At 42.6% G+C, this 26949-nt stretch overlaps 1 protein-coding gene across 1 annotated transcript in view; it reads left to right on the forward strand.

The window, feature by feature from the left end:
• Positions 1-18535, forward strand: part of DENND2A (DENN domain containing 2A) — a 128245-nt gene extending 109710 nt beyond the window's left edge. The window contains exons 13-20 of the mRNA XM_088448780.1: positions 2245-2385; positions 2753-2901; positions 5343-5520; positions 10428-10469; positions 11202-11319; positions 12831-13070; positions 14317-14403; positions 16447-18535. Of these exons, the coding sequence (XP_088304906.1) occupies positions 2245-2385; positions 2753-2901; positions 5343-5520; positions 10428-10469; positions 11202-11319; positions 12831-13070; positions 14317-14403; positions 16447-16478 (987 nt within the window). The 3' untranslated portion in view covers positions 16479-18535. The remainder of the gene's footprint in view (positions 1-2244; positions 2386-2752; positions 2902-5342; positions 5521-10427; positions 10470-11201; positions 11320-12830; positions 13071-14316; positions 14404-16446) is intronic.
• Positions 18536-26949: the final 8414 nt, after the last annotated feature.

The following is a 26949-nucleotide window of genomic DNA, read 5'->3' on the forward strand; positions in this document are numbered from 1 at the left end:
TACGCATCAGTACAAAACCAAACACTGCTTACTTATCATGTACAGAACTTAAGTAATCAAATATCTTTATTTCACGGCATTTATACTGACTGAACCAACTTAAATCTTATACTTTAAAGCTTATTAAACCTTATGTGTGAATATGTAATGTGTGAGTATGCGGGGTTTGATATAAGGACGCTAGTTAACTTGGGGCAGATGCGTGCGCTGTCGAAGTTGAATAATTGAGTGAGACAAGTTCAGTTTAAAATTTAATCGCAGCGACGCTATCTTGCGAATGGCCACAAGACTCTATTTTGGAAATAAGATCACAAGACACCATTTTGTGTGGTCAGCATTAATTCAAGTTATAACCCATTAACTAAGAACAGATGGCAATGTTTTTGTTAACACCAAGGGCAACGGGAAAAACCAGCTTTCTAAGTAGAAGTAAATAAGGAGAGACAATGGGTATTTTTACATACAAATTGGGAATCCCTGGATGCAGATAAAGTATAGTTGTGGCAATTGTAATATAATATCTACACAATTGGATTTGCCTGAATACTAGACAAGATGTCTCCTAATCCCATAGTTTGAGGTGATAATACATTTGCACTTCACACAAGTGTCTGTGAGAACAAAAGAGGTTTTGTTTTCCTTTGAACACAGCAGGTGGGGGCCTGCTGACAGAGGGCATGTGGAATTACAACCCTCAGCCATCCACACTGCTGGATGTTCACTTCGTGTATGAGAGATTATGCACTTAAATCTCACCCATTAATAACTACCGTCCTTATATCAAACCCCGAATACCCACACACTACATATTCGCACATAAGGTTCCATAAGCATCAAAATGTATGATTCAAGTTGGTTAAGTTAGTTTAAATGCTAAGAAATAGAGGTTTTTGATATCTAAGGTATTATATATGATAAGCAAGGTATGTTTGATCTCGTTCTGATGCCTACGCTTTTTACAGAATCCCGGTGTGATCGGTGGAGAGATCGCATCATGCAAACTCAAGTTATGGATCGCAGAACTTATAAGCAACAAAATGTTTTAGTTGATGGAATGTTACAGGAGGCGTTACCAGAAAGACCCCGGCTGTTAGAGGCAGGGAAAGTCTATTTAAAACAACCTGTTAAATGTGTCGTTACATATGCTCCTCCTCTGGGAACCAATGAGATCAGCAGGAAGTTTCCCCTTTGTCCTGTTTCAGTCTGGGGGGGAATAAATACATGTGTCCAAACACTGGTTTGCCAGTTCATGCTGAATTTTGGGTGAACTGAGGATATCTAGTCAGAAGTCTATCTCTCTATCTGTATAATCGTACTTGGTCTGTATTATTTCCTTTTACGCCTAAATTATGTATGTATAGATTGCGTGTAACTGACTGTACTTTTACCTGAATAATATTTGTGCGTTGGAACCACAGATTCCACTCCTGTCTTTATTTGCGGTCATACTGCGTACGCAATTAGCGTTGTGTTTAGAGGTTTATAGGCAGGTTTTGTCTTAGAGGTTCTAGGCAGGTGAATCTTAGAGGTGTATAGGCAGGAATGTATTAAAAGGTTTATTCACAAATTTAACAGCGCATAAAGCTAATAAACAGCGGTTTCATACAAAGTCCTATGCATTCTCTAATATGCGACTAACAGCGCAATTGTGCGTATTAATGTGTGTATGAGAAATGGTGAAAGATGCAATCGCATGTTGCTAATCGTAATATCGCCACATGTACTAAAGTGTAAGTTTATCTAAAATGTCGCTTAGGCGGCCATTCACAAAATGGCGTCTTGCGATCTCATTTTCTAAAATGGCGTCTTGCGGCAGGTCGCAAGATGGCGTCGCTGCGATACAATTTTAAACTGGTCTTGTCTCAGTCAATTATCCAGCTTCGACACCCTGCACACATTTTAGGAGTGTTCCATAATAGAATATGTAAAAGAGCCAATGAAGGCATTTTTCCGAATAGTTGGTATCTATTACTTTTGGGTGAAATATTCTCTCTAGTACAAGTAGGCAGTCTGTGGCTGTCATATGTTGTGGAACTGTAAGTTCCAGCATGCCCTCCTTGGCTTGTATTTATAGTACAGCTGGACTTCAGATTTAAACTTCAATGTTCTGTGGGGAGTTTTTTGCGATGGGTCTGTTTTTTTTTTTTTAATGTATTTTAAAAATAAAATAAAAAAATTCCACGCTGTTAAATCCCCCCTCACATTTTTCTGCCACTAATCTCATGCATTTATCCGCCCTTGCAGATCCTGGATGAGGTGGAGAAAAGAAGAGGTTTATCTCCCGCTCTGGTGCAGCCATTAATGAGAGCCATAATGGAGGCCCCATTCCCTGCTTTAGGAAGGAAGATCACTGTGAAGAACTTCCTGCCTGGGTCAGGAACTGAGGTATGTGGTCAGTGGACGTCACTGGTATGACCATAACGGTACCCTCCCCCCGAGACCTGCTCCTGCTGTTTGATAACCACGTGGGACTTCATCTTTCAACTCAGGGGTGCCCCCAGAAATTCATTGGCTATAATGAGAGGTGTGACGTGAATGAGGCACCTGATTGGGTAAGGGTGCAACTCCTCTCTAATAAGGTGCTGCAGTCACTACACACCTTCAATGTTTTCCGATTTAAATTCTCCCAGTCCGGTCCTGCAAGCTGTTATATCTGTCTATCATACTGACTTTCATACTGTAATGACTGACGCGTTTCGCATTCTGCAGCTGTAATTGGTGAGATCGTTCCTCATCTCTGCTCTCTCCCTAGGTGATCGAGTTTTGCCGACCTCTGGACTCCAGACTTGAGCACGTGGATTTTGAAGCCCTCTTCTCCACGCTTAGCGTACGACACCTCATACAGGTCTTCGCCTCTCTCCTCCTGGAAAGAAGAGTTATCTTCATGGCAGACACCCTTAGGTAGGGTACTACTCTAAATATACATTGGTTTGGCTCGTGCAGAAATGGGGATAGGTTTTTCGCGTAAAAACATGGTGGGCTTTCAGGATGTCTCAAGCCGATAATTAATTTTAACGTATATCGCAAAATATATTTTTATCTCGCTCTGGTTTTTCTGGTGCTGACCATACAAACTATTCGTTCATGTAACTATTTAAGATGCAAGAGGCATCCCTACTACTGATTGATCCCTACTGCTGATTGAGTAGCACAACATATCTATACTTTTGATGCCAATGTTGTTTTCAGTTCTGTAATTTGAAGTTTTTTTCCTCTGTGACTGTTTTCTTATGTTAATGCATTTTGCCCAGCACCAGTTTCCTGCTGTTGAAGGGGTTAAGTATAGTGCATTTTTTCGTACTCTTTCCCTGTTGTGTTTCCTTGGAGACGAGTGTAAACATGACAGCGTTCTGCACTGATGTCACCCAACATATAATTATAGAGTGTGGGATTCCGGGCAGCCTTCCAAGCGACTCTTGATGTTTGAGAACACAGATGTGTGACTTTGTGCATGTTTCCTGTGTGTTTATTTTAGCGTGTTATATGTCGGCATTAAACAAACGTGCCCCCATTTAATAAACACAGCTTTTAATATGTAACACATGCCACGTCTGTACGGGAAGCGCCATTTTGACAAAATATGTAACCGGTTCCTTGATTTTTGACAGTGACGTATTAGAAATTCCACGATTTTTGAGTTTCTCTTTTAAAACTATGGATTTGCTGACTCTTCCCAGATTTGGGGGGATATTTATCAAATCTTGGGGAGAGAGAAAGTATAGAAGTTGCCCATAGCAACCAATATGCTGCTATCGGTTATTTTTCCATCACAGCCTGTAAAATGACAGAAGCTGATTGGTTGGTATGGGCAACTTCTACAATATATCTCTCCAAGATTTGATAAATCTCCCCCTTGGTTCCATCTGAGGTTAGCATTGAAAAGATTCTTAATCGGTTATTAGTATTCACAACATAAATTGCTTTATTTGAGGACCTTATCAGAGAAGAGTGCAGGTGGGTAATCCTTTTTTTTTTTTTTTTAATGCACTCTAGACTCCCTGGGCCAGCGGAAAATGCAGTTTTTGGGTACTTTACCGCATACTCCATATGTACTAAGCACCGAAATGCTTCGCCCCGGTGAAGATGGCGTTTCCCAATATAAGCCTATGGGCTTCTTTTCGGTATGCTCCCCCCTGAAAGGGATCCAATCAGATCCCTCCCATCTCCCAAAGGCCCCCCCCCCCCCCCGCGGCTTTCTGCGCACGCACAGAAGGATGCCAGAGGGACTTCTGGGTAGTTTAAACAGGAAGTCCCCCTCTCTGGCGGCATTGCAAATGAGAGCTCTTTTCGGGAGAGCTGTTCTTTGCGATATTCTAAGTACATAGCACTGTAATTAACCGCGGTATGTACCTGAAGAGAGGATGTGATGCTTAGTACATCTCGCCCCCTATTAGGTATTTTAGTTATATTTTTAGCTGCAGTACAATGCAGGAAACTTTTTCGGAGCCTGAAATGGCCATGAAAAGAAAAAGAATACCAGGGTTACATACTGTCATGTCTGGCAGCCATTTTGTTGCCTGAACCATGATTTGTGAAAATGCAGCCTATCCGATCACGAGGAACTAGTGACCTCACTATGAAGTCAGCCTATCCGTGACATCACTGAAGCACTGAAGTGATGTCATCATCAGCACTATGTGAATATGGGTCCAGCTCACAAAGGGCCTAATTCAAAGGTGGTAGCGGTGGAGCGATTTTATGGCTACTGCACATGCGCCCAAGCTGAACGCGCACTGATGTGTGAGACGGCGGTCGCACCGAGGATTTTTTTGCAAAGTGAGTGACAGATAGTCAGCATTTGGGGGAGGTAATGGGGGCGTGGCTAGGAAATCACAGGAGTGTAGGGACTGTTTTCTGGGCGTGCCCTAGTGAGCCTATGCAATTTTGGACGCAGAGGCCCTGGTGGCCTAGGTGTGAGACGCTCATTCTTAGCATAGGTTTGCTCAGATGTTCGATGGGCGACCGATGTTCCCGACTGGTTCTTTTTTTTTTTTTGTGCGCAAGCGGTGGATGTGAGATGCCAGCGGTGTCTTTGCACAAGGCATCAGCGTAATCGTTAGCATATTTTTTTTCATAGAACCGCTGCGTATGGAGTCGCATAAGCATTTGCGTGCACCTGTGAATCCGGTTCAAAATGGCGGCGGCCGCTGTAAACCACAAGTGCACTAGAAGGCTACCATTCAGCGCCAAGGCCCCCGGGGTTTACAGTGTACAATTCTAAGATGTACTTACTCTGATTTGCTTTACTGTCGATAACGGTTATATACAAAGGAAATCTATTATTGTTAATAAAACATGCTGGTAATATATAATATTTATTCTTATTTCTTTTTTTATTTTAGCACCTTGTCCAAATGCTGCCATGCAATGGTCGCCTTAATATACCCCTTTGCCTGGCAGCACACCTACATTCCTGTGCTCCCACCTGCCATGATTGATATAGTCTGCTCCCCCACCCCGTTCCTCATCGGCCTACTGTCCAGCTCTCTACCTCGGCTCAAAGACATGCCGGTGGAAGAGGTGAGTTTTATGGTTGTCTGTCTGTATCGTCTGTAATTCACTGCTGAAAGATAGGGACCAAGACCCTAACAAGACCTAAACGTCTGTAACTGTGAACAAGCCTGATCATAGGTTCCTGCATTACTGTCAATGACCAATGTATTTTAAGAGCCCCCACCCCCACCCAACCCATAAATCAATTGTGTAAATGGATGGATTTTGTAAAGAATTTTAAAACATTTGGGAGAAGAAAACACTACAAGGCTATACATCCCTCCCACGACCTTGCTGGGAGAAAAATATCGCAGCTGGTCCATACTTTTTTTGACGTAGACCAGTCACTCAACTGGACCGATGCCTTTTTCACTGAGTAGCTGCTAGACCAGCGTCTTTATCCAGTGTCGGAACTTGTGAGTGGTGGGCCCAGGTGCAAAAATTTGCTTTGGGCCCCCCTCCTCCGCCCTACTCCAAGTTCAAAGTGCAGTGGGCGACAGGGAGAGGCAAGAAGGTGACAGGGAGAGATAACAGGAAGTGGGTGATGGAGAGGGAAGAGGCAGTGGGTGACAGGGAGCGGGTGATAGGGAGAGGGTAGATGCAGTGCGTGACCGGGGAGTGAGAGGTGACAGGGAGAGAGTGATAGGGAGAGGTGACGGGGAAAAGCAGTGGGTGAGAGGGTGACAGGGAGAGGCAGTGGGTGATAGGAAGAGGTGACAGCCAGTGGGTGACAGGGAGATGCAGTGGGTGCTCGACACATTATGCTACACTGTAGTGCCCACACATTATGCTACACTGTAGTGCCCACACAGTGTACTCACCAGCAGCATCCTCAGGCAGCCGGCAGAGAAGCAGTCACAGCCTCACAATGAGTCACACCCATGAGGCTGCGCTGCTGCTGGGTCAGAGGAGCATGTGATGGGATCCTCCAATCAGAGTTCAGCACATGCTCCACTGACCCTACTGCCCAGCCTTTTTTTTTTTTTTTTTCACCACCACCGCAGCACCCCCCCACCCCATGCTGCCCAGCCTTTTTTGTCACACTTGATTGTCCACAACCTCCTCCCGACGCTCGCCCAGCTTTTATTTTACCACTAACACTCACTTACCTTATTAGGCTTCTTCTCGTCATAGTCCGCTCCTCTCAATCTGCGGCTCTCCCAGTCTCTCCAGGCTCCAGCAGCGCGTGTGATGACATGATGTCAAAACAAGGGCCGGGTCGCGGCGGGTGTCACTGTGTCTTGGTGGAGCCGGAGCGGGCTCGCTACAGCTCCATCCAATTACTTAATGGGGACTGGGTCGGCGGGCAGCGGCGGCGGTGCTGTCGGATGCAGGCAGCTATGGACCCCTGTACCACAGCGGGCACCAGTGCAAGGTACCGGCTGCACTGCCGCTAGATCCACCCCTGTCTTTAACGCATTATTTGATGTTCACAGAAGTATATTCTACAGCAGCACTTCTCAAATCCAGACCTCGAGACGCAATAACCGGGCATGTTTTCCAGGTCTCCTCGCAGAATCACAAATAAAAGAATTATACTTCTTTATACTAAGCCTTGGATGGAGATAGTGAACAGAGATAAAATCCCGGCCAATCAGCTCCTAACTCCTATGTCACAGACAGTTTGAAAAGTGACAGTTAGGAGCTGGTTGGCTGGTACTTTATCTCCATTCACTTTATCTCCATACAAGGCTTAGTAAATAGACCTCATGGAACCACCTGTGAATCTTTTAAAATGTGGCAGTCTGTACTGAATGCACCTGTCCTCCAGCTAGGAGATCTGGAAAACATGCGCTGCTAGTGCGTCCTGAGGACTGGATTTGAGTAGCACTGCTCTACAGTACAAACCAACTGTATCTGTAAAGATAATAGAACTGATCTGACTTTCTATAAAAATGGATACAATCCCGCTTTATTTTAAGCAAATTAGCAGTGTGGGAAAAATGAAGAATACAAAGAGGCCTTTTAATGAACCTTCACGCATTGACGCAATTGATTTGTGACTCTCACAAAATCAGTATTCTTTATAAATACAGAGCCTTATTGTACCCTGGCAGAATGTCTCTGTCCCTGCCCGGAGAACTTGAACCTCTCCTAAATTATAATAGTGCTAGGTGACGTCACTCAGAGAATAATTAGAGGCCATTGTCGTGCTAAGTGAGCAAAGTTACAGCCAAATGAGCTTGGATATATAATAATTGGAGTTAATTAAAGGAGCTATCCATTGGCATATTGATAAAGGCTGCGGGGTGTGTGGTGCACACGGCCCCTGGTCCAGGAAGGCGCACACCCTGCACCCTTATATTTAGTACAGTACACTTACCTCTCCGGAGTCCCGCATTGGCCGTTTCTGCAGACTTTAATCAATGGGAAAATGGCGCCGGGGCCATTTTCCCAGTGATTTGCACATGCGCAGTAGTGATGTCTCAGGGAGCTAGGAGGAGAGGAACAATGACTTTACTAATGGCCCCTGGAGGCAGGAGAAGGTGGTGCCTCCGTGCCAAACATAAGTTCGGTGCTTGCAAATGATAAACTGCCGTACCCGGAGTGATCTGTGGGATTAGGATTCTGGGAAGTCATGTGACTTCCCACTGATATATATTAACTCTTTTGGGGCTGATTCTGATTTGCGTGCCGGTCCGAATGCGGATGTTTTCTGAATGCGAATGGATTGCAAGCGGGATGCCAATGAGACTGTGCGCACGCGTCGCGTCACAAGAGCAGCCATCGTCATTATCGGTGCTTACACCACACCCTGTGCACTCGTCTCCCCGCCGTACGCAGGACTTGGTATCTGGTGTAGCTCTGGTTACGGTCCCAAGGCACACCCACAAGACCATTCGCTTCCATGCATACACCCGGAAATGTCCATTTCACGTATGGAAAGAAATGGCTGAAATGTTTCTGTCTCAGAACTGTCCAGAGAAATGCCAAGATGTGTATGTTTGGTACGATACATGTGTAGTTTGCTAAAACTTGGCAGATGCGCCCACAACCCTGCACACCCTTGCTGAGACCTTTTCTCCCCACCTCTGGCTCTCTACTCTGCTGTGCATTCTTAACACTATTGGGAGAGGTCATACCAACTGTCATTACATTCCAACGTGATGACATAATTTTCGTCAGCAGTTGATTTTATATTACAAAATATATATATATATATATATATATATATATATATATATATTTTTTATTAAGCACTAATCCACGGCACTCACCATTCCTAGATTTGGGGTGCAACATGGTATGTGACCACATTGTTTAAATAGAAATCACAGGGGCTCTGCACTCACCATAATAACTAACAATAATTAACAGTGGGGTTTTGGTTCATGAATTGATCAATGCATTTAAGCTTGCAGCCCCCGTCACGGGACCCCACTTTACTGCAAGTCCCTACTCTGTTGCTCAGAATTATAACATGGACATAGCCATCACATTAGTGTTAAACTCAGGGTATGCTATCAACACTGTTTATTATGTTTATTATTATTATTGTTAGTTATTATGGTGAGTGCAGAGCCTCTGTGATTTATATATATATATATATATATATATATATATAATTATCTGAGGGCTATTAGCAGACCTTATGACAGACGGTAGAGTTACCTTCCTGTTTTATTATTATTATTATTATTATCCTTTATTTATATGGCGCCACAAAGGTTCCGCAGCGCCTTACACAGTACATAAATGAGCACACAAGAAAAACAGTTAATAGTAATACAAAACAATGCAGGACAAGGACAAGGTTATAAACTCAGCTGCAAAACACAAGCAGCAGGACATGAGCAACCAGGTGGTAGGTGCCATTGTAGGGAGTTAGGAGTAAATTATACTATAAGTAGGGGGAGGAGAAGCACGTGAGGATGAGGGCCCTGCTCGTGAGAGCTTACATTCTAAAGGGGAAGGGCAGACAGACAGGGGCGACACAGAGGGGTAGATAGTGAAGAAGGAGCATGGAGCAGTGGGTTAGGAAGGATATGTGCTGCGGAATGTGTGTGTATAAGACGACCTGATGTTATGTAAAAATTAAGTCCTTCATACATCTATCTCTATGATAGAAAATAGATTGTTTGTGTTATTTACATGAGAGATGTACAAAGTAAAGTAGAAGCACTTTAATTTGTGTGTTACATTTTAGCATCTATATACAGCCTGACAAGAAATGCAGCTATTATGGGACTGTCCCGCCATCCTAATACAGTAGTGACTACTTTAGTTCCAGCTGCTGGGTGCTATGCCATGCTCCTGTGAGTGGGTGCATCTCACATGCTAGACCCACTCACAAATGGGTGCAGCCATACATGATGTGGTCCCAGAGGATGTTGCAGTACCCGGGCCCAGAATTTCTCTTGGCAGCCCTGGAGGTGACAGAACGAGGAGGGAATGGGGCTTAGTAGTGGGGTAACAAGACCATGGAGGGAGGTGGTTGAGAGTGGAGGTATAGGAGAGGTGGGGGAAAGAAGCAGAGGGTTGGAAGCAGACTGATGAGAGAAAAAAAAGGAAGAACAGCAAGTGGAGGAAACAGGAGGGGGAGGAGAGGGATGGATAAAGTAGGGGATTATGTGGACATAGAATATGGGGGTTGTGTGAAGTAAGGGTGTTTGCAAAGCTTTCTATTGTGTACGTAGACAAAGTGGCCGTCTGGTTGTCACAGTTCCCCGCTCTGTACGTAGAGGTGAATGTAAGGCAGAGGCTGGGTACTTGCTGGACAGTCTCCAGGACAATAGAGAGTGAGATGTCATTTCTGGTCAGCAGCAGGAAAACCTCAAACCACAGCCGAGGATGTTGCACGCTGCACAAATGGCCACCGGCCCAGGCTGCTGTTGACATATTGTCAGGCAGGAAGGGCAGAGGTGGGCTTAATGATTGGAAAGTACCCCTGGAAACAGGAAATTTTTAAAAGTCTTTGTTTTGTTCCTCCGCAGGTTCTACTGGTCGACCTCGTTAACAATCGCTTCCTGAGGCAGGTGAGTGCGACTGTGAATACATGATAACTTTGCGTTGCTCTGGCCAATCCTGCTCGGTCTCCTATTGCTGTAACACTCAGAGGCCTTTGCATTATCCCTTCATATGGCCCGTCATCCCCATGCAGTAGGATGGGGACCTAAATTCATCCAGCCCCCAAAAATTGTAAAGTTTGGAACTTGACAGTGGGAAGTTACGCCGTCTTCAGATGGTGTTGGATCCCGGATCCCCACTACTTCCTATGGGAAGGAGGTCAGGGTTGTAAAAAAATTAGCCTTTCGAATCCTTATGCAGGAGAGCGGTTATACTCGTTTGCATGCGGGAACGCATTCGCACTGGTTAGGGACGGCAGTGCAAAGTTCTTACTGCTACCCAAAGATTTTCAGCTCAGTGTCCCCGCACGGCAGCAAAGTAGAATTGCGCTGGTAATTTTAGTATAAACCTTTTACAACTCCTTCACTAATCGCGAGCTGCGCGGACAGGTAGGGCATTCCGTTTTGCACAAATGCGCATGTTCCGTCGCCTAGCTCATGTATAGATTTGCATCCGTACAAATAAGATGCCTGTCCATTATATTAATTGGCAAAATGTTCTTAGAGAGAGCTGGTACTGAGCTTGGCGAAGCTGGAATTCCTCCGATCTCATCCTGCTGCAAATCCTGAAGAGTGTAAATTAATCTGATTGTAGTCGGTTGGGATTTATATGCCACAAACAAGACTCCCCTGTGTTTTCAGATGGATGATGAAGAGTCAATATTACCACGCAAACTGCAAGCCGCTTTGGAACAGATCTTGGAGCAGAGGAACGAGCTGGCCAGTGAGCTAGACCAGGGTTCCGTGAATGGGCAGCAAGGTAAACGCCCTATTTACAATGATATGGCGGGGACAATGTACAATTTCACAAAACACAGAGCAACGTTTAACTTCTATTGCAAACCTGTGGGTACCCTCAAACTCAATCAAACCAGAGATGCTCTATTCCAGTGGTTCTCAAACTCTGTCCTCAGGACCCCACACAGTTCACATTTTCCAGGTCACCAAGCGAGAGCACAGGTGTACTCATTACTCACAGACATATTTTAAAAGATCCACAGGTGGAGAGCTAATTATTTCACTTGTGATTCTGTGAGGAGACCTGGAAAACATGCACTGTTGGGGTTCCTGAGGACTGAGTTTGAGAACCTGTGTTCTATTCTATATCTCCTCTGTTACGTCTATTCCTCACTGGGGTATAATTCCCCTTTTGGTGTGCAGTACCCATTCAGGCCTCCTTAGTAAGTACAAAAAGGAGCCCTCCGAGGACCATTTGTGCCTTATGGGGGGCACAACAGGATCACTGCATCAGGTGACTGTACATTGTTTTTAACACCCAGAACTGTGCTCTATGTATTTTTGTTATCCCTTAATCAGTGACTAATCTATAATGGGTGCATGGTGTGCAGGGCACATGGGCCCTTAAGCCGAGACTTACTGGGATGTCAGTGGCGGTGTCTTCGGTAAGATGTCTCCAGCAAGGTAGAGCCAATACTCTGTGCCACAGTCTTTGCTGTCTCCTGTATATCCGCCATCTTCCCGGAGACCTTCCCAGAAAGGTGACCCTGGCAGCTAATTATGGGGCATGTGATACTGTACATGTGGCCCCCTCTTTGGTTAGTAGCTGTTGTAACCAGCGGTGGATTTTACCTAGGGGCTGCAGGCTGCAGCCTCCCCAGTAAAATCTGCCACACCCCTGTGATCCCCCCCCCAGTCCTACTGTATATAAAATTGACACCAGTGGCTTCTCATTGAAAGTGCTGTCTTCTATTTACATGTCAGACTGGCAGTCACAGGGGAGGTGTTTCACCAGAGGGGGGTGTTTCCTGCTATTCCATGCCGTCCAATGGGAAAGCTTTTCTGCTTCCTACAGCATCCTTCTTTGGCTTCTCGGGACTGCAGCAGATGCAGCCCTTACCTGATGCCATATTTTTGCCCTTACCTGATGTCATATTTTTGCGCATGCACTGATTATGGGAGCGTTTTTTGTTTTTTTTCTTTTTACTTCTTTTTAGTCTAAAACCCTAGTGCATGCCATCCCCGCACTAGGGGCTTAGACTGCAGTCTAGGCAAAAATAATAACTCCCTTCATCCAATGGTGCTTGGTTTAATCTTCTAAATGCTACAAGATTTTTATATTGTTACTAAATTGGTCTCTATCTCTTACAGCGGGTGTGGTTTAAAAAGTCGACATTCAGAATGTTGACAGTCAGGATGTCCAAAGCAAAATGTGCCCCCCCATGTCTCTCACACTCTTTCCCCGCCGTCCTCCTACGCTTTGCATCCTGGTAACAGAGTTTGTTTTTTTTGTTTTTTTCGCTGTCCTCCCAGACTCCAACTCCCTGAATGACGTGGTGTCCGAGGCCTTCGTCCGCTTCTTTGTGGAAATCGTTGGTCACTATTCCTTGTTCATGGTCCCCGGGGAGCAAGACGAGAGATCCCTCCTCCGTGACGCCTTCCGGAAATCAGTCTCCTCCAAGAGCGTCCGCCGATTCCTGGAGGTGTTCATGGAGACGCAAATGTTTGGGGGCTTTACCCAGGAGCGGGAGATGCGGAAACAGGGCAGCAAAGGTTAGCGAAACGCAAAAAGGAGGGGTTCACAATCGGCTAAATAATATATTGCAGGATTGGTGTGCTCCAGATTTCCCTAATATACACAAATGGAGGGCGCTTGTTAATGACACCATTGACCATGAACGGCATGTTTATACTAGTCGTAAAGCCCTTTCCAAATTTCACAAATTATGGGATAGATGGGCTCTTTCTTGCCTGGGCCTTTCGTAGACCTGTTGGAGATCCTTTTGTGTAATCTATCCTCTTCTATTCACCCTCTTCTTCTTTTCTCTTTGTTTTCCCCCATTTTGCTTTCTTTTTGTTTGGTTATTTTCTTTTACCTCCATGTGCGAGCTGTTTTATATGCTATATTTGCGATTTCAAATTCGGCTTACTGATGATATTTCTCTGACTGTATATTTTGGTATTTAATTTCTTTTCCTTTTCCACTGGCAACACTTATATGTTTTTTTTGTTGTTGTTCTGTTTATAATATGTAGAAAATTTTACAATAAAAATCTACATGATTTAAAAAAAATAAAATATTGCAAGATAGTTGCTGGAATGGCTGTGAAATAGTTGCTTGCCGATGTTGCCGCAGGGTAGGTGGGTGCCGATGTGGTCACAGAATATCATATCATTCTATCATATGGAAGTATAGTTCTACAGACCGTTGGTTAAAAGCGGTACCCTCTTACCTCTTGGTTTCTTTGGTTATACTCAGCATTTTTTTTTACTATTGTGTTGTATCCTTTTGTGATGTGCTGCGGGTATGTACTGGCACTATATAAACAAATCTCCATTATAATATGCTCAGAATTATAAATTTTTCCATTGTTCAGTCCTTTCAGGTTTTCCATCTTGAATTGACTTTTTGAGGTTGTGTTTGCCCTCCTGCAACTTTTACTAGCGTCATTGCTTCATCCTCCTATCCATTGTTTGTTTTGGGTTTTTTTTATGACAGAAAGGGTCTCTACAAGGCCGGTCCTCTTACTAAAATCTGCCGTGTTTCAGCACAACCTCCCCTCAGCCCTTTACATTCCAGATGATCATTTCCTGCGCAGACCTACTTATAAACAGGAGCACATTGTCCATTGCTTCTGCTTTCCTGTTGTGTTTTGCCGTGAACCCAGTCCATGGGAGCTCGCAGTGCGGCCCCCACAGATGTGCACAGCTGTGGATCCTCTCTCACTGGAGGACTCGGGGGTGTGTGCGGAAGAAGCTGAAGGCTGGGAATGACCCCGCTCTTTGTTTGTATCCACAGGTCTTTTCGAGGTTCGGGCACAGGAATATCTGGAGACCCTCCCAGGTGGAGAGCAGAGCGGGGTGAACAAGTTTTTCAATAGAATAGGTGAGGTGAAGAAACATGAATGCACCATCCGCCATTATGTGTCAGACCTTCTATACTATAACATAGGCTTTGTATATGGAATGACTTGCTTCCGGATGGGAACTCTAAGGACATTAGAAGTCACTGAGGAGTTCTCTAACCATATACCGCATGCGCTGTTGGAGTTTTTAGGTATTTTCACGCTTGTTTGACTCAGAATCCCAGTCCCAATATCCATATTATTTACACTTTTTCCCTTTTCCCCTCAGTTCTGTGGTCCGTTGCCAATATATAACGCATCTGATCATTACCGCTCTGCACGTTTGCGCCCAAATGGTCTATAGTAGTTCAAGCGATCAACTTATCCATGAAATACTACTTTCTGAATGAATGGATTTTAAGAATATGCCCACTGGGCAATGGAGTATCTATAATGGGCCCACAGCGCGCACCCTGCACCCACATACAGTTATACTTACCTCTATGCAGCCGCCGGAGTCAGCCCGGCACTGTAGAGCAGCAATAATCACAGGGGAAATGGTGCTCTGGCCAATTTCCCAGTGACTTAAGCATGCACAGTGGAGATGTCCCTGGGAATATGGTGTGGGCGCCATTTTTCCGGAGACTTGCAAATGCATAGTAGATTTTGGCAGAAAGGAGGAGGCCTACACGTAGCCTGCACACGGGCCCTCCTCTTAAACCGCCAGGCCCCCAGGGAGGTTTTAGCATTGCATATAATAAACAAATAAAGTCTATTATGAACAGGCAGAAGATAAATATGTTAACTCTTTATTTAGAATTGCGTTACCAATCAGTTGCATCTGAATTCTAAGGGGTCTACGAAGACTTGAGGCCGTATTCAATTAGAGACGAAAACTAAAGTTTTTTTTTCGTTAAAAAAAAAGGTGAAACGGCAAACTGGCGTAAATGGTGAAAAGTTTTCTCCATCCCAGACCAGGAGGAAAAAAAAATGCAAAATCCCTAATTTTGGGTAAAAATGTGAGGATTTCTTTCAGAAGCCTTTGGACACCCCCCCTGCAAAAAAATTTTGTAAGTTGCGTACTTTGTCGAAAAATGACTACGCAAATTTTGGGGCGAAAAAAAAAAAAAAATTAGTTGAAAATGGTTTTAACAATTGGGTCTGATTTTTCGGGGGCGTTATGGATGCGTCAAGTGTTTTAAACCACGCACACGGTCGCAGCAGCCTTTTTTAACTTTTTTTTTTATTTTTTTTTTTTATTGTGTTTTTATGACACGAAAAATATATTTGCACCCATTTTAACATACTCCAAATTTACGTGGAACAGAAATTTCCTGGAAAAAAATTTAGCTTTCTATCATTTAAGTTTTTTACTTTTTCGCCCAAGATTTGCACGGTCGATTTTCGACAAAGCAAGCAACTTACAAATTATTTTTTTTAAGTAATTGATCATTGGGGGTGTTCAAAGGGTTCTGAAAGAAATCCCCAAATTTATTGTCAAAAATGGGGATTTTGCATTTTTATTTTTCTCCTAGTTTGAAATGGAGAAAACTTTTTTTTTTTCCAGGTTTTTTTTTTTTTCCGCCCAAAAAAAGGCAGTTTTCGCAGCTAATTGAATATGGAGATTTAATGTGGAGGGAGATAAGGTACCAACCAATCAGCTCCTAACTGACATTTTTCAAACACAGGCTGGTTGGTACTTTATTTCCGTCCACTTTATCTCTCTCAAAGGCTTAGTACATAGACTTCTAAATATGGACATAAGAGGTCCAAAATATGACTCCCAAACTTACAATGTGCAAATACCCTTGTGTCGTACTGTAGTACGGCCGTCCTGTGAAGTTTACAGCAGTTCATACTTGGTGATATTTCTCTAAAGCACACCAAGATATCCTGGAGGCAGGCGCAGGTATAATGTACAGGGCGGTGAGTCCAGTCATTGCAGCCCCGTGAGTCCAGTCATTGCAGCCCCATCTCCCACATATATCAAACACACTATATATTCTCATATTTTATGCATTAATAATGGCCTCCCCAGCAGAATGCTTTGTTTCTATAATTCTTATGTTTTGTCTTTTCTCTAGGCAGTAAAATGCGCTTTTTACATAAGAAATAAGAAAATGGAGGATAAAGTCGGCAATAACGACGTGCCTTTTAACTTATTAACAAGCTGTCTCCGTCTTATGCCAACGGTGGCAGCGCGAGAACGCCTTCCTTTTTACTGTGCGCTGTTTAGAAAGGTCTTCACAAAAATGGAGGGATCTCTGGAAGTTTGAGCCAACGCCAATTTCTCTCCCCCCACCCCCTCCCCTCCCTGAGGAGAGCCACTCTCACCGGACACCTTTTTAGTAGAACCGTTTGGGGGTCTCTCATGGATCATGCACTGGACCAGACCTCCGATAAGCTCATGATTTCACACTCATCAATGACCGCTGATTTTTATTTTTAATTTTTTTTGCAAAAGATATTTTTAATTTATACTAGGATAAAAAGATAATCTGTACAAGAAGACTAACTGACTTATTTTTATCACCTCTACACTTTGGGGATATTTAACTGTTTGTCCAAGAAATCTGTGTGTCGGCAGGAGCAGCCGAGCGGAAGGCGAATGTCGGATTGAACTTCAGGGGGGGCTACAAGAAATGCTTCTTAATATAACACAGTTGAAGACCCTTGTGTGAAAAGGGAATTGTCATAAGGGGACCCTGCTAACCCTCACTAGCTGTATAGCCATGCCGACTGTTCTGTCCCATCCTGCTTATGTCTGTGGGTGTATATATAGGACTGTTGTAGGTGACTTGAGCTGTGATCACTAATTATGCACCCCCCTTCCTTGTCTAGGCTCTGCCAGTGGTTTATCCTGTTCCGTGGCGTTTAATGTCTGTGGTACTATTTTGGTTACAATGCTCGGCATGTAACCTGTGCTGGACTTGCATAGAACATTCATCCTTTATTTGAAGGATAGTCGTGTGTTTTGTTTTCTTAATTAGATATGACTGAAATATAACCTGTAGTGCAATCGTGATCACGAGAGGCAGGGATAATTCAAATATAATCTGCAGAATTGCATTATATCATCATGAAACGTTTATGTGATGAAGGACAGGGACTGAGGTGTAAATCTAGACTTTTATGCTGAAGTTTTAGCCTCCTGTTTAGTAAATTGGGCCAGCAGTAGAGACAGTCCGTATTTGCTAAATCAGTTTGAACTAAGAACGTGGGTACCGCCTTTCGCACGACCCTAAATCTGAATTAACCAGGGCGAAGGTGAGGACAAGCGAAAATGGGTGGGGATGAAACTGTCTGCATCCTGGGTTTACTGTAACCTAAAAATGTGAGTGGAACTACCTGTTCCCCTGAGCCTCGTTCTAAGGTTCCAAAGTGAATGGTCATGGCCGCCTTGACATCTTGCGGGCCCAGGCCCTAGGACAGTGGATATGGCCTTGCATGGGGTCTTGGCCGTCGCAGCACGGAAAACGATTTCCTGAGAAGAATGTGTGCGCCGCCGTGGGGGGGCTTTGCACGGCCTCTATGGCTGGCTTGGGTATACGCTGGGCGCCCCCGACGAGCTCAGACCATGGAAATCTGTAACTTGGCGCCCCAGTGAATGGTAGGCGCCTTTGTGGAGCCGACACATGAAATACAGCTCCCATCAGGAGCGACCGTTGTCATACCTACCCTCGCTGTAAAGTACAATACCCACAGAAGTACTTAGATGCAACTCCTGAGGCGTAGTTGAACGTTTAACACGTGACTGTTTGGCATTAAGGGCTGCTGCAAGTACAACTCCCAGCCCACTGCATGCCTTATAAGATTCATTCAGTTCTTGTACTCTGCTGCTTGCAGTGACCGTGCCTTAGGAAGATACCAAAGATGGAAAAAGATTGTTCTTCAAATATGTTTAAAAAAAAAAAAGTTTTTTTCAGCCAGATGCAGTGAAGTGGCTGAAAATCACAGCGCCAGAAACTCCTAGTAATGAATTACTGTAGGGAAGAAGTGGATGATACATAGGGCTGGCGGAATACTGAAACCACTAATATAGGAGCCTGTGATTCAGTTAGACAAAGCTAGACAGTGCCCTCTGTGGGTCATACTGTGCACAAATGTTTAAGTATAATTGTGTGTACTAAATATATGTATGTGTGATAGATATATATCTATCAATAAAATTGAGCCTATGGTTTATATTAAAATGTTTTTTTGTTGTTTTGTCTTTTTTTTTTTTTTTTTTCCATTCTAAAAATCGCTGTTTAGCAGTGTATCTACCTGTTCCACTATAACCACCGGGTGCCAGTGTGTGTCAAATTATATAAAATGAAGGATAGTCTGCACATCCTGTGTACAGTATTGGTAAGGTCATAGAGTCCAAAAAGGCCTCAGTGTTGTCCCTGGCATTCGCTCAACTATTGTTCCCGCCCACAGGCGTCAGTATTAGGGTTAAGGTTAAGCACTAGGGGGAGTGTTAGGGTTAGGCTGCGGGGAGAGGGGGGGGGTTAGGCTGTGGGGAGAGGGGGGGGTGGATGTTAGGGTTATGCTGCGGGGAGGGGGGGGGTGAGGGTTAGGCTGTGGGGGGGTTTAGGTTTAGGCTGCAGGAAAGGTGGGGTAAGGTTAGGGGAAGGGTTAAATTACTTACCTGCATGTGTCAGGATTTCCACTGAAGGGATTCCAGCACCTGGATTCTGACTGTCGGCATTGTGTGCGCCCCGGGATGGCCTACCCCCCCTGACATTACACTGCAGCTCTTAAAAAATAAAGTTGTACCTCTTCCACTCAGTAACAGACAGCTGTAACTCTTCCCACAACCTAATGTGATACAGGTCAGGCTGATGAGATTGCAATCCTTGGCGCTACAGTTATATTCTGGCCATTCCCCTTTGTATGAATCCACCAATCCACGCTCCATTTTTGCAAAGTAAGTCTGTAAAGTTGTCACTCACACTCTGCCCGTTTATTGAAGCACCTCTCTCCTAATAGGCAACATGCTACAGAGTGGTGAAACTGAAAGAGCATGGTGGTTATAGTTAGTTATGTATGTATAAACAGCACAATTATTTATTGAATATTAATCCTCTCCGTAATACACAACTTTTCATTATATATTATAGTGAATTTACTCGCACTTTTAAACACGGTGCATTTTTTTTTACACTTTAATTGGTAGATTCAATTTGGTTCTTTGGACCGAAACTGACAGACTGGCTAAGAAGAGTTTTAATCCATAAAGTATTTCGTCTTTTGGACGGAGGCCTAGAAAAATGACTGAGATTTGGTGTCTTTTGAGCTATAAATTCCAGAATCTTCCGCTTAAGCTAATGTGGGCTATATGTCCTGTTCCTAACAAGAATTTCTACTTCTGTGGTATATTGCATACACATTTGTCTTTTCAGACTGTGGCCGTCCCCTATATGCAGAATTATGAATGGCTGCAAGGTAAAATTCTCCATCTTGTTTTGACTTCAGTGGCTGCTGTGACACGCAGAGCTGCTGGCTGTGAAAACAAGTGTCTCTGAAATTCCACAGAGGTTATTGTGGGAATATTTTACCTCATGAATATACCTGCGGGTGGGATGGTGAGTTGTGAAGATCCAGACAGAGGAGGAGGCGTTATTAGTAAAACACAAGGCCGGAGCTAAAATATCAGCATTGCATGTGTGAAAACCATATGTCCTTTCCTGCTGGCGTAATAATGTTCTCCGAAAACACAAACCCTTTTTTTTTTTTTTTTTTTTTCCATTTCCTTTCCTTAATATCATGTCCACTGTCGCACACATCCCATTATGTAATTGCTAGTAAGTTTTATTGTAGGCTGGGTCATTCTTTACAGTATGTGGACACAATTAAAAAAAAAAAAAAAATTATCTCCATAGAGCCAAAAAATAAATAAAAAATTAAAACCGTTTATTTGTTTAAAAATATTTAATGACAATACAGTTAACAATGCATTTTAATACTCCAAGGTACCACAAAATACATATTTTTGATTAAGATTTTTTTCTTAAGAAATAGAGCCTATTATGCAGCATTACATTGTTTTAGAATACTATTTGTACATACAAATTATAGAAAATTCTGTAAACATTTATATTATACATTTGAAAATATATTTATTAGATATTGCACATGCATAACGCGATTGTTAATCTTAACTAAAAGTAACGTAAAAAAAACACTATAGCCATAAATGTTTTAATTCTGGGGTGTTTTTTTTTTACCCTAACTAGAGAGGCCTGTTTAATGTCAGATTATCCTAATTACATAATTATAAAATGATAGATAATAGCTGACTATAATATTTAGATAACATAATGTGTGCTCAGTTAATGAGCATATAAATGATTAATACACATATGCATATGTAAATATACAACATAGCCACCTAATCACATGTATATAAAAATGATCTGAACAATCCCTCAAAGTTCCAGATTTGATAGATTTTTGGCAAGTTTAGGGTTTTTGAATTAATATATGATCCAAATCACAGCAAATAGGCTGAAAGCGAATGTTTGATGAAAAACAAAGTAAAATAATTATACTTTAAAATTGTATTAAACACGTTGTGCAAAAGTTTCGTTTTCTTTAATAAACCAAAACTATTAAATATCGAACAAATTTACACTAAATATTAAATTATTAATCATCCCGTGAAATAAAACATAGGATTTTGATTTGGCTATAAGTATGGATGTATATTTATTATATATTACACTGCAGGCTGAAATCCCAGTCCGTTTATATCAAACATTCAAGGTGTCGTAATCATAGCTGCCCCCCCCCCCCAGCTGTTGTAGAACTACACATCCCAGCATGCCCTGCTACAGTTTTACTATTTGGCCATGCTAAAACTATTGCAGAGCATGTTGGGATGTGTAGTTCGACAACAGCTGGAGGGCTGTTCATTGCTCACCACTAAGCTAGACTGAGAATCCGCTAGAGAAACATTAATTACTCGTATGGGCCGGTACCCCCAAACACATGAGTCCATGTGGCTGTAATTATACCCCAGGTGGTTAATGATCTAATAATTTCAGTATTCATTACAACACAGCAGCCATTTTGAGATGGAAGGATCAGTGGTGCAGGTTAGGTTATTGCAGGCAGTAGCGGGGAGGTGAGAGCAGCAGGAGGTCAGTTTTGGAATTGGTCCCAGTTCCTAAGGATGAAGTCTCCTGTAAAAATAATAATAATAATCAAACAGTATGTTGAACGTAAACTCTATAATACATATAATTTACATTAGGATGGTCATTATTCTACCATAAATCATGTAGTATTGATAGTGCAAGTTATAATTGGAGAGTAGTGACATCATTAGTTCAGTAATTAGCGCTAAATTGTCTGTCAGGTGTTATCTATGGGATATTGCCTCTCCTACTATAAATATGAGGATATATTAAGTCCTTGAGGAGGGGTTTGCTATATAAATGGTGCAGTCCTATTATACAGGTGCTGGAAATTTGAGACTTTCTCCATAAACACTGAAATTGATGATACCAGAACTCGCCGTTCATAATTAACCATTTACACAATATATCAGTTACAGGAGTTAAACACACACACACATACATGAGAGCAACGCCTTATACATAGTAGAAGACGATACTTCGCCCGCTATAAATATATATGGCATTGTGCTGGTGGTCAGGATGGATTAGCACATCCATCAGTAACCGCTGTACATGTGGTGCAATATGTTGTCTGTCTCACTTTACCTCAGTTCCCAGAGGCCTCTGCTCTCCTACGCATAACGTGCGCCAACATCGGCCTCCTGATCCCCCTGCAAACTCTGGTAGAATGCACCTGAAAATTCACAATAAGAAGCGTGGAATTAAGCGAGGAACTTCAATCACATACTTCTGCCATTGCAAGATGGACCTCGCTACTTTTGGAGAAACGCGCAGTGATTTCAAATACAATTTAAACATATATATATTTATTGTTGTCACACTCATAGTGGGGAGGCGTCCTACAGGCTATATTTATATATAAAGATTAAAAGAATAACATATGGTCGCTTCTCTTTAAAAATATGTACAGTATATGCAGACATATTTTCCATTCATGTTTTTATTTCCTGTACCCCATTCTGTATCTCTTTGGTGTAAGTACTGCACATACCTGTGCTCTTGGAGATGCCTTTGAAGTCACACGTGCCCTGTGGCATCCTGCATGTGAATAAACCCAGACAGCCGTCGCAGTCTGATAGGCTCTGACAGTGGCGTGATATGATGTCATCACAGGAGTACTGGCAATATAAGAACACAGGTTACGAGGAGACGGTGAGTTAGATGGGGAATAGGGCACTGTTTCACTGGCAAGACTCTGGCACACTAATATTAATAAATGCAAGAATGCATCTAGACTGTAAGCTGTCACTAGCAATTCAGTCCTCTGTGTCATGTCCTCAGTCTGGTGTGGCAATGTGCGATTTGTTATAACGACTACTTGTGGCACGTCCTAAATAGATGATGGTGACAACATGAAAGAAATTGGGTTAATGCACACTGAGACTATGCTAGTTTGCATAGCATGGTTTCGCACTGTGCAATCTCCACACCGACTGGCCATAGAATTGAACACAGGACCTCAGTGCTGTGTGGCAGCAATGCTATCCCCTACGCTTTGCATGCATGTGTGTGGAAGTATGCTATTCTTTGCAAGCACTGTTTTCTCAATAGATTTATGCCCGTTTGGCTAGTAACTATGAATCAGCACCTGTATATTTTTTTTTTTCATATATATATATATATACACACACACACACACACACACACACACACACACACACACACACACACACACACACACACACACACACACACACACACACACACACACACACACACACACACACACACACACACACACACCATTACTTCCAGTGTAGTATGTTTGATTGCAGTGAATTGATTCATCCACTGCAACAAACTCTGCTTCATCTGTACAGCACGCCCGTAAAACTGTGTGATTCTACTTAGAAGCTGCAGCTTTCCCCTGTAGTGTGGTTGGTCACAACTACCTTACAATTGCCCAGGTTTTTTTTTTTTGTACCCTTACAGACTAAGCAAAATCCCGAGTTCACATGCAATAATTATTGCCATATCAACCTGAGTCATGGCTCAGTATAAAAGGGTCCCGAAAAATAACCCGGGTCCAGTGACCTGGCAATCCAACCCGGGTAGCGAGCAGGTTTGGACCCGGGTTATGGGGCAGGAACAGCTGGATCTTGGAGATGATGTCATCTCCAAGGGCCTGTAGAAAACTTAACACTGCACCCGTCTGCAGTGTAAACGGCCTGACACGGGAATAACCGGAGTGGAGTTGCAATGTGAATGGGGTCTGTCCCGGGTTTGAATCGTCTTCCAAATACCGGGCCAGTCCCAGAAATTTGGTGTAAAAGGGGTATTATTTGAAACTAAAATCAATGTGTGCTTCTATTTGTAAACAAAAGCTGACGTCTTACCGTGTCCTGGTTGAATGTTCCATGATCACTTAGCCGATGAATCAGTGAACGGATTTGGTCGCTGGCTGGTCCCTGTAAATACTGACGCCTCTCTCTATGTATCAGTTTGGCCTCAAACATATCGTCCAGTCCATCTAAAGCTGACCTCTTCTTAACCAGTACCAAAGGCCTGGCAGCCCGGCCCGTCTCACCAGGCACCAGCTTAGCCTTTCTAAGGGGCACCTGCCTGCTTCTCCTTGTGGCACCAGTGGAATCACCGTAGAGTCCTATCACTAAAATGGCCGCCGACATAAGGGATGAGAAGTTCATTGTTTAAGCTTTGTTCTTTCTCTCCAGCCCTCACAAGCTTCTCTCCGGAACGCTCGGGGGCTCTGTCTCCGTCTTCATGGCACCAAACCCTTATATAGCGTGGTTCCATTCCCGTAATTTCCAGCATTCACCAGTGACACACCTGTGGACGTGCGGAAACTTTTCTCCCACTCTGACATCACTTTTCCAAAAACATAATCTACTGTATACATCCCAGAACATGTCTTTTTTTATTTTTCCAGCACCTCTATAAGTGATGATGAGATGTCACAGACTCGTCTTACGGGGACACCTAAGTTGTGTTACTCACCCTCACCCAGGATAAAGAGAAATGTTTAAGGTATAATTCAATAACAATTAAGGCCAAATAAAACCTCTGTTAAAACAACCTTGGTGATGCCATCAGGGTAATTATCAGCTAACGAATAGTTTTATTCATACTGGATACTGTTGCTATTAAATATCCTTTGTAAGTAAACCAAGTCACGGGCCTGGTAACAAAGGAGGCTTCAAAGTTTTCCAGGGTCATATATTTCTTCATGAAGTTTACATATTATTAAAGTGCGGACATATTTCACAGTGCCGGGAAATACATAAGGGACCATGCAATTCATTTCATCAGACAATAGGTAGTGAGAACTGTGGCTTCAAGGTCCATATTGGAAAAGATCCCATCGCAGCAACTGGGCACAATTACCATGGTCAGACGAGGACCATACTTGCAGCCAGATCAAGGTAATGGGTGATATAATTTTTCCCTTCAATCTTGATCAACATTTAAAAAGATCCCGGTTGACATTTACAGGATCTAATTATTACACTTTAAAAAATCTGACAGATAATTTGACAGAAAATCGTCAGAAAATCGTTGGTAACAAAATCGTTGTGTGTGTATGCAGCTTTATGGTGCATACACACGGTCAGATTTTTCATCAGATTTGAATGGTAACGATTTTAAAAATCGTTCAATCGTTCAAATCTGATGAAAAAATCGTTCATGTGTATAAGCATGGACGATGGACGATGAACGATGCACGTTCACGTTTGTTAGAGAACGATATCTGACTTCTGACATGTTTTCAGTCAGATTTGTCAGATATCGTTCTTTTTCTTCAGATATCGTTCAAATCGTTGAGTAAATCGTTAGCAAAATCGTTCAAAAGAAAAATCTGACCGTGTGTATGCTCCATAAAGCTGCATAAACTCACAACGATTTTGTTACCAACGATATTATGAACGATTTTCTGTCAGATTATCTGTCAGATTTTTTAAAGTGTAATGAACGATATTTTGGAACTACAAACGATTTTTGCATATTCCCTTAATGAAAATAGTTGAGTTGACAATAAGCCACACAACTGGAAAGACCTAAAAAGAAACCAAACAACAGCGCAATTTTTTATTTTTTTTTGCAATAATAAATGTATTAAATAAATAAATAAAAATAAATTAATTCACTGTTTACTTACCCTTGTAAAATTGAATTTTATTGTATGTATGAATTACATGCTGGTTATGTCATTTTTATCCAACGGTATTAAACAAATTGTTTGAGTACACATACGGTTCCTTGAAATTAGATTATTTATATTTATTTATTACATTTATTATTGCAAAAAAATTTGCGATGTTCCTTGGTTTCTTTTTACGTTTTGTCTGTGGGTGACTACCCTATTTTTATACAGCAGCAAACAAGCATACATTCAGATATTGTGGATGATTTACAAAATAACAGTATATATATATATATATATATATATATATATATAGTCAGGTGCATAAATATTGGGACATTGACAGAATTTTCATATATTGGCCTCTATTCACCACCACAATGGCTTTGAAATGAAACAAACAAGATGTGCTTTAACTGCAGACTTTCAGATTTAATTTGAGGGTAATTACATCCAAATCAGATAAACGGTGTAGGGATTACAACGGTTTCTATATGTGCCTCCCACTTTTTAAGGGGCCAAAAGTAATGGGACAAACTAAACAATCCTAAATCTAACTTTCACTTTTTAATACTTTGTTGCAAATCCTTTGCAGGCAATTACAGCCTGAAGTCTGGAACGCATAGACATCACCAGACGCTGGGTTTCATCCCTGGTGATGCTCTGCCAGGCCTCTACTGCAAATGTCTTCAGTTCCTGCTTGTTCTTGGGGCATTTTCCCTTCAGTTTTCTCTTCATCAAGTGAAATGCATTCTCAATCAAATTCAGGTCAGGGGATTGACTTGGCCATTGCATAACATTCCACTTTTTAACCTTAAAAAACTCTTTGGTTGCTTTTGCAGCATGCTTCGGGTCATTGTCCATCTGCACTATGAAGTGCCGTCCAATGAGTTCTGAAGCATTTGACTGAATATGAGCATATAATATTGCCCGAAACACTTCAGAATTCATTCTGCTGCTTTTGTCAGCAGTCACATCATCAATAAATACAAGGGAACCAGTTCCATTGGCAGCCATATATTCCCACGACATGACACTACCACCACCATGCTTCACTGATGAGGTGGTATGTTTTGGATCATGAGCAGTTCCTTTCCTTCTCCATACTCTTTTCTTCCCATCACTCTGGTACACGTTGATCTTTGTCTCATCTGTCCGTAGGATGTTGTTCCAGAACTGTAATGGCTTTTTTAGATGTTATTTGGCAAACTCTAATCTGCTCTTCCTGTTTTTGTGGCTCACCAATGGTTTACATCTTGTGGTGAACCCTCTATATTCACTCTTGTGAAGTCTTCTCTTGATTGTTGACTTTGACACATATATACCTACCTCCTGGAGAGTGTTCTTGATTTGGCCAACTG

Source organism: Taudactylus pleione, unplaced genomic scaffold (genome assembly GCF_031769625.1).
Source record: "Taudactylus pleione unplaced genomic scaffold, aTauple2 ptg000465l, whole genome shotgun sequence".
Classification (NCBI taxonomy): Eukaryota; Metazoa; Chordata; class Amphibia; order Anura; family Myobatrachidae; genus Taudactylus; species Taudactylus pleione.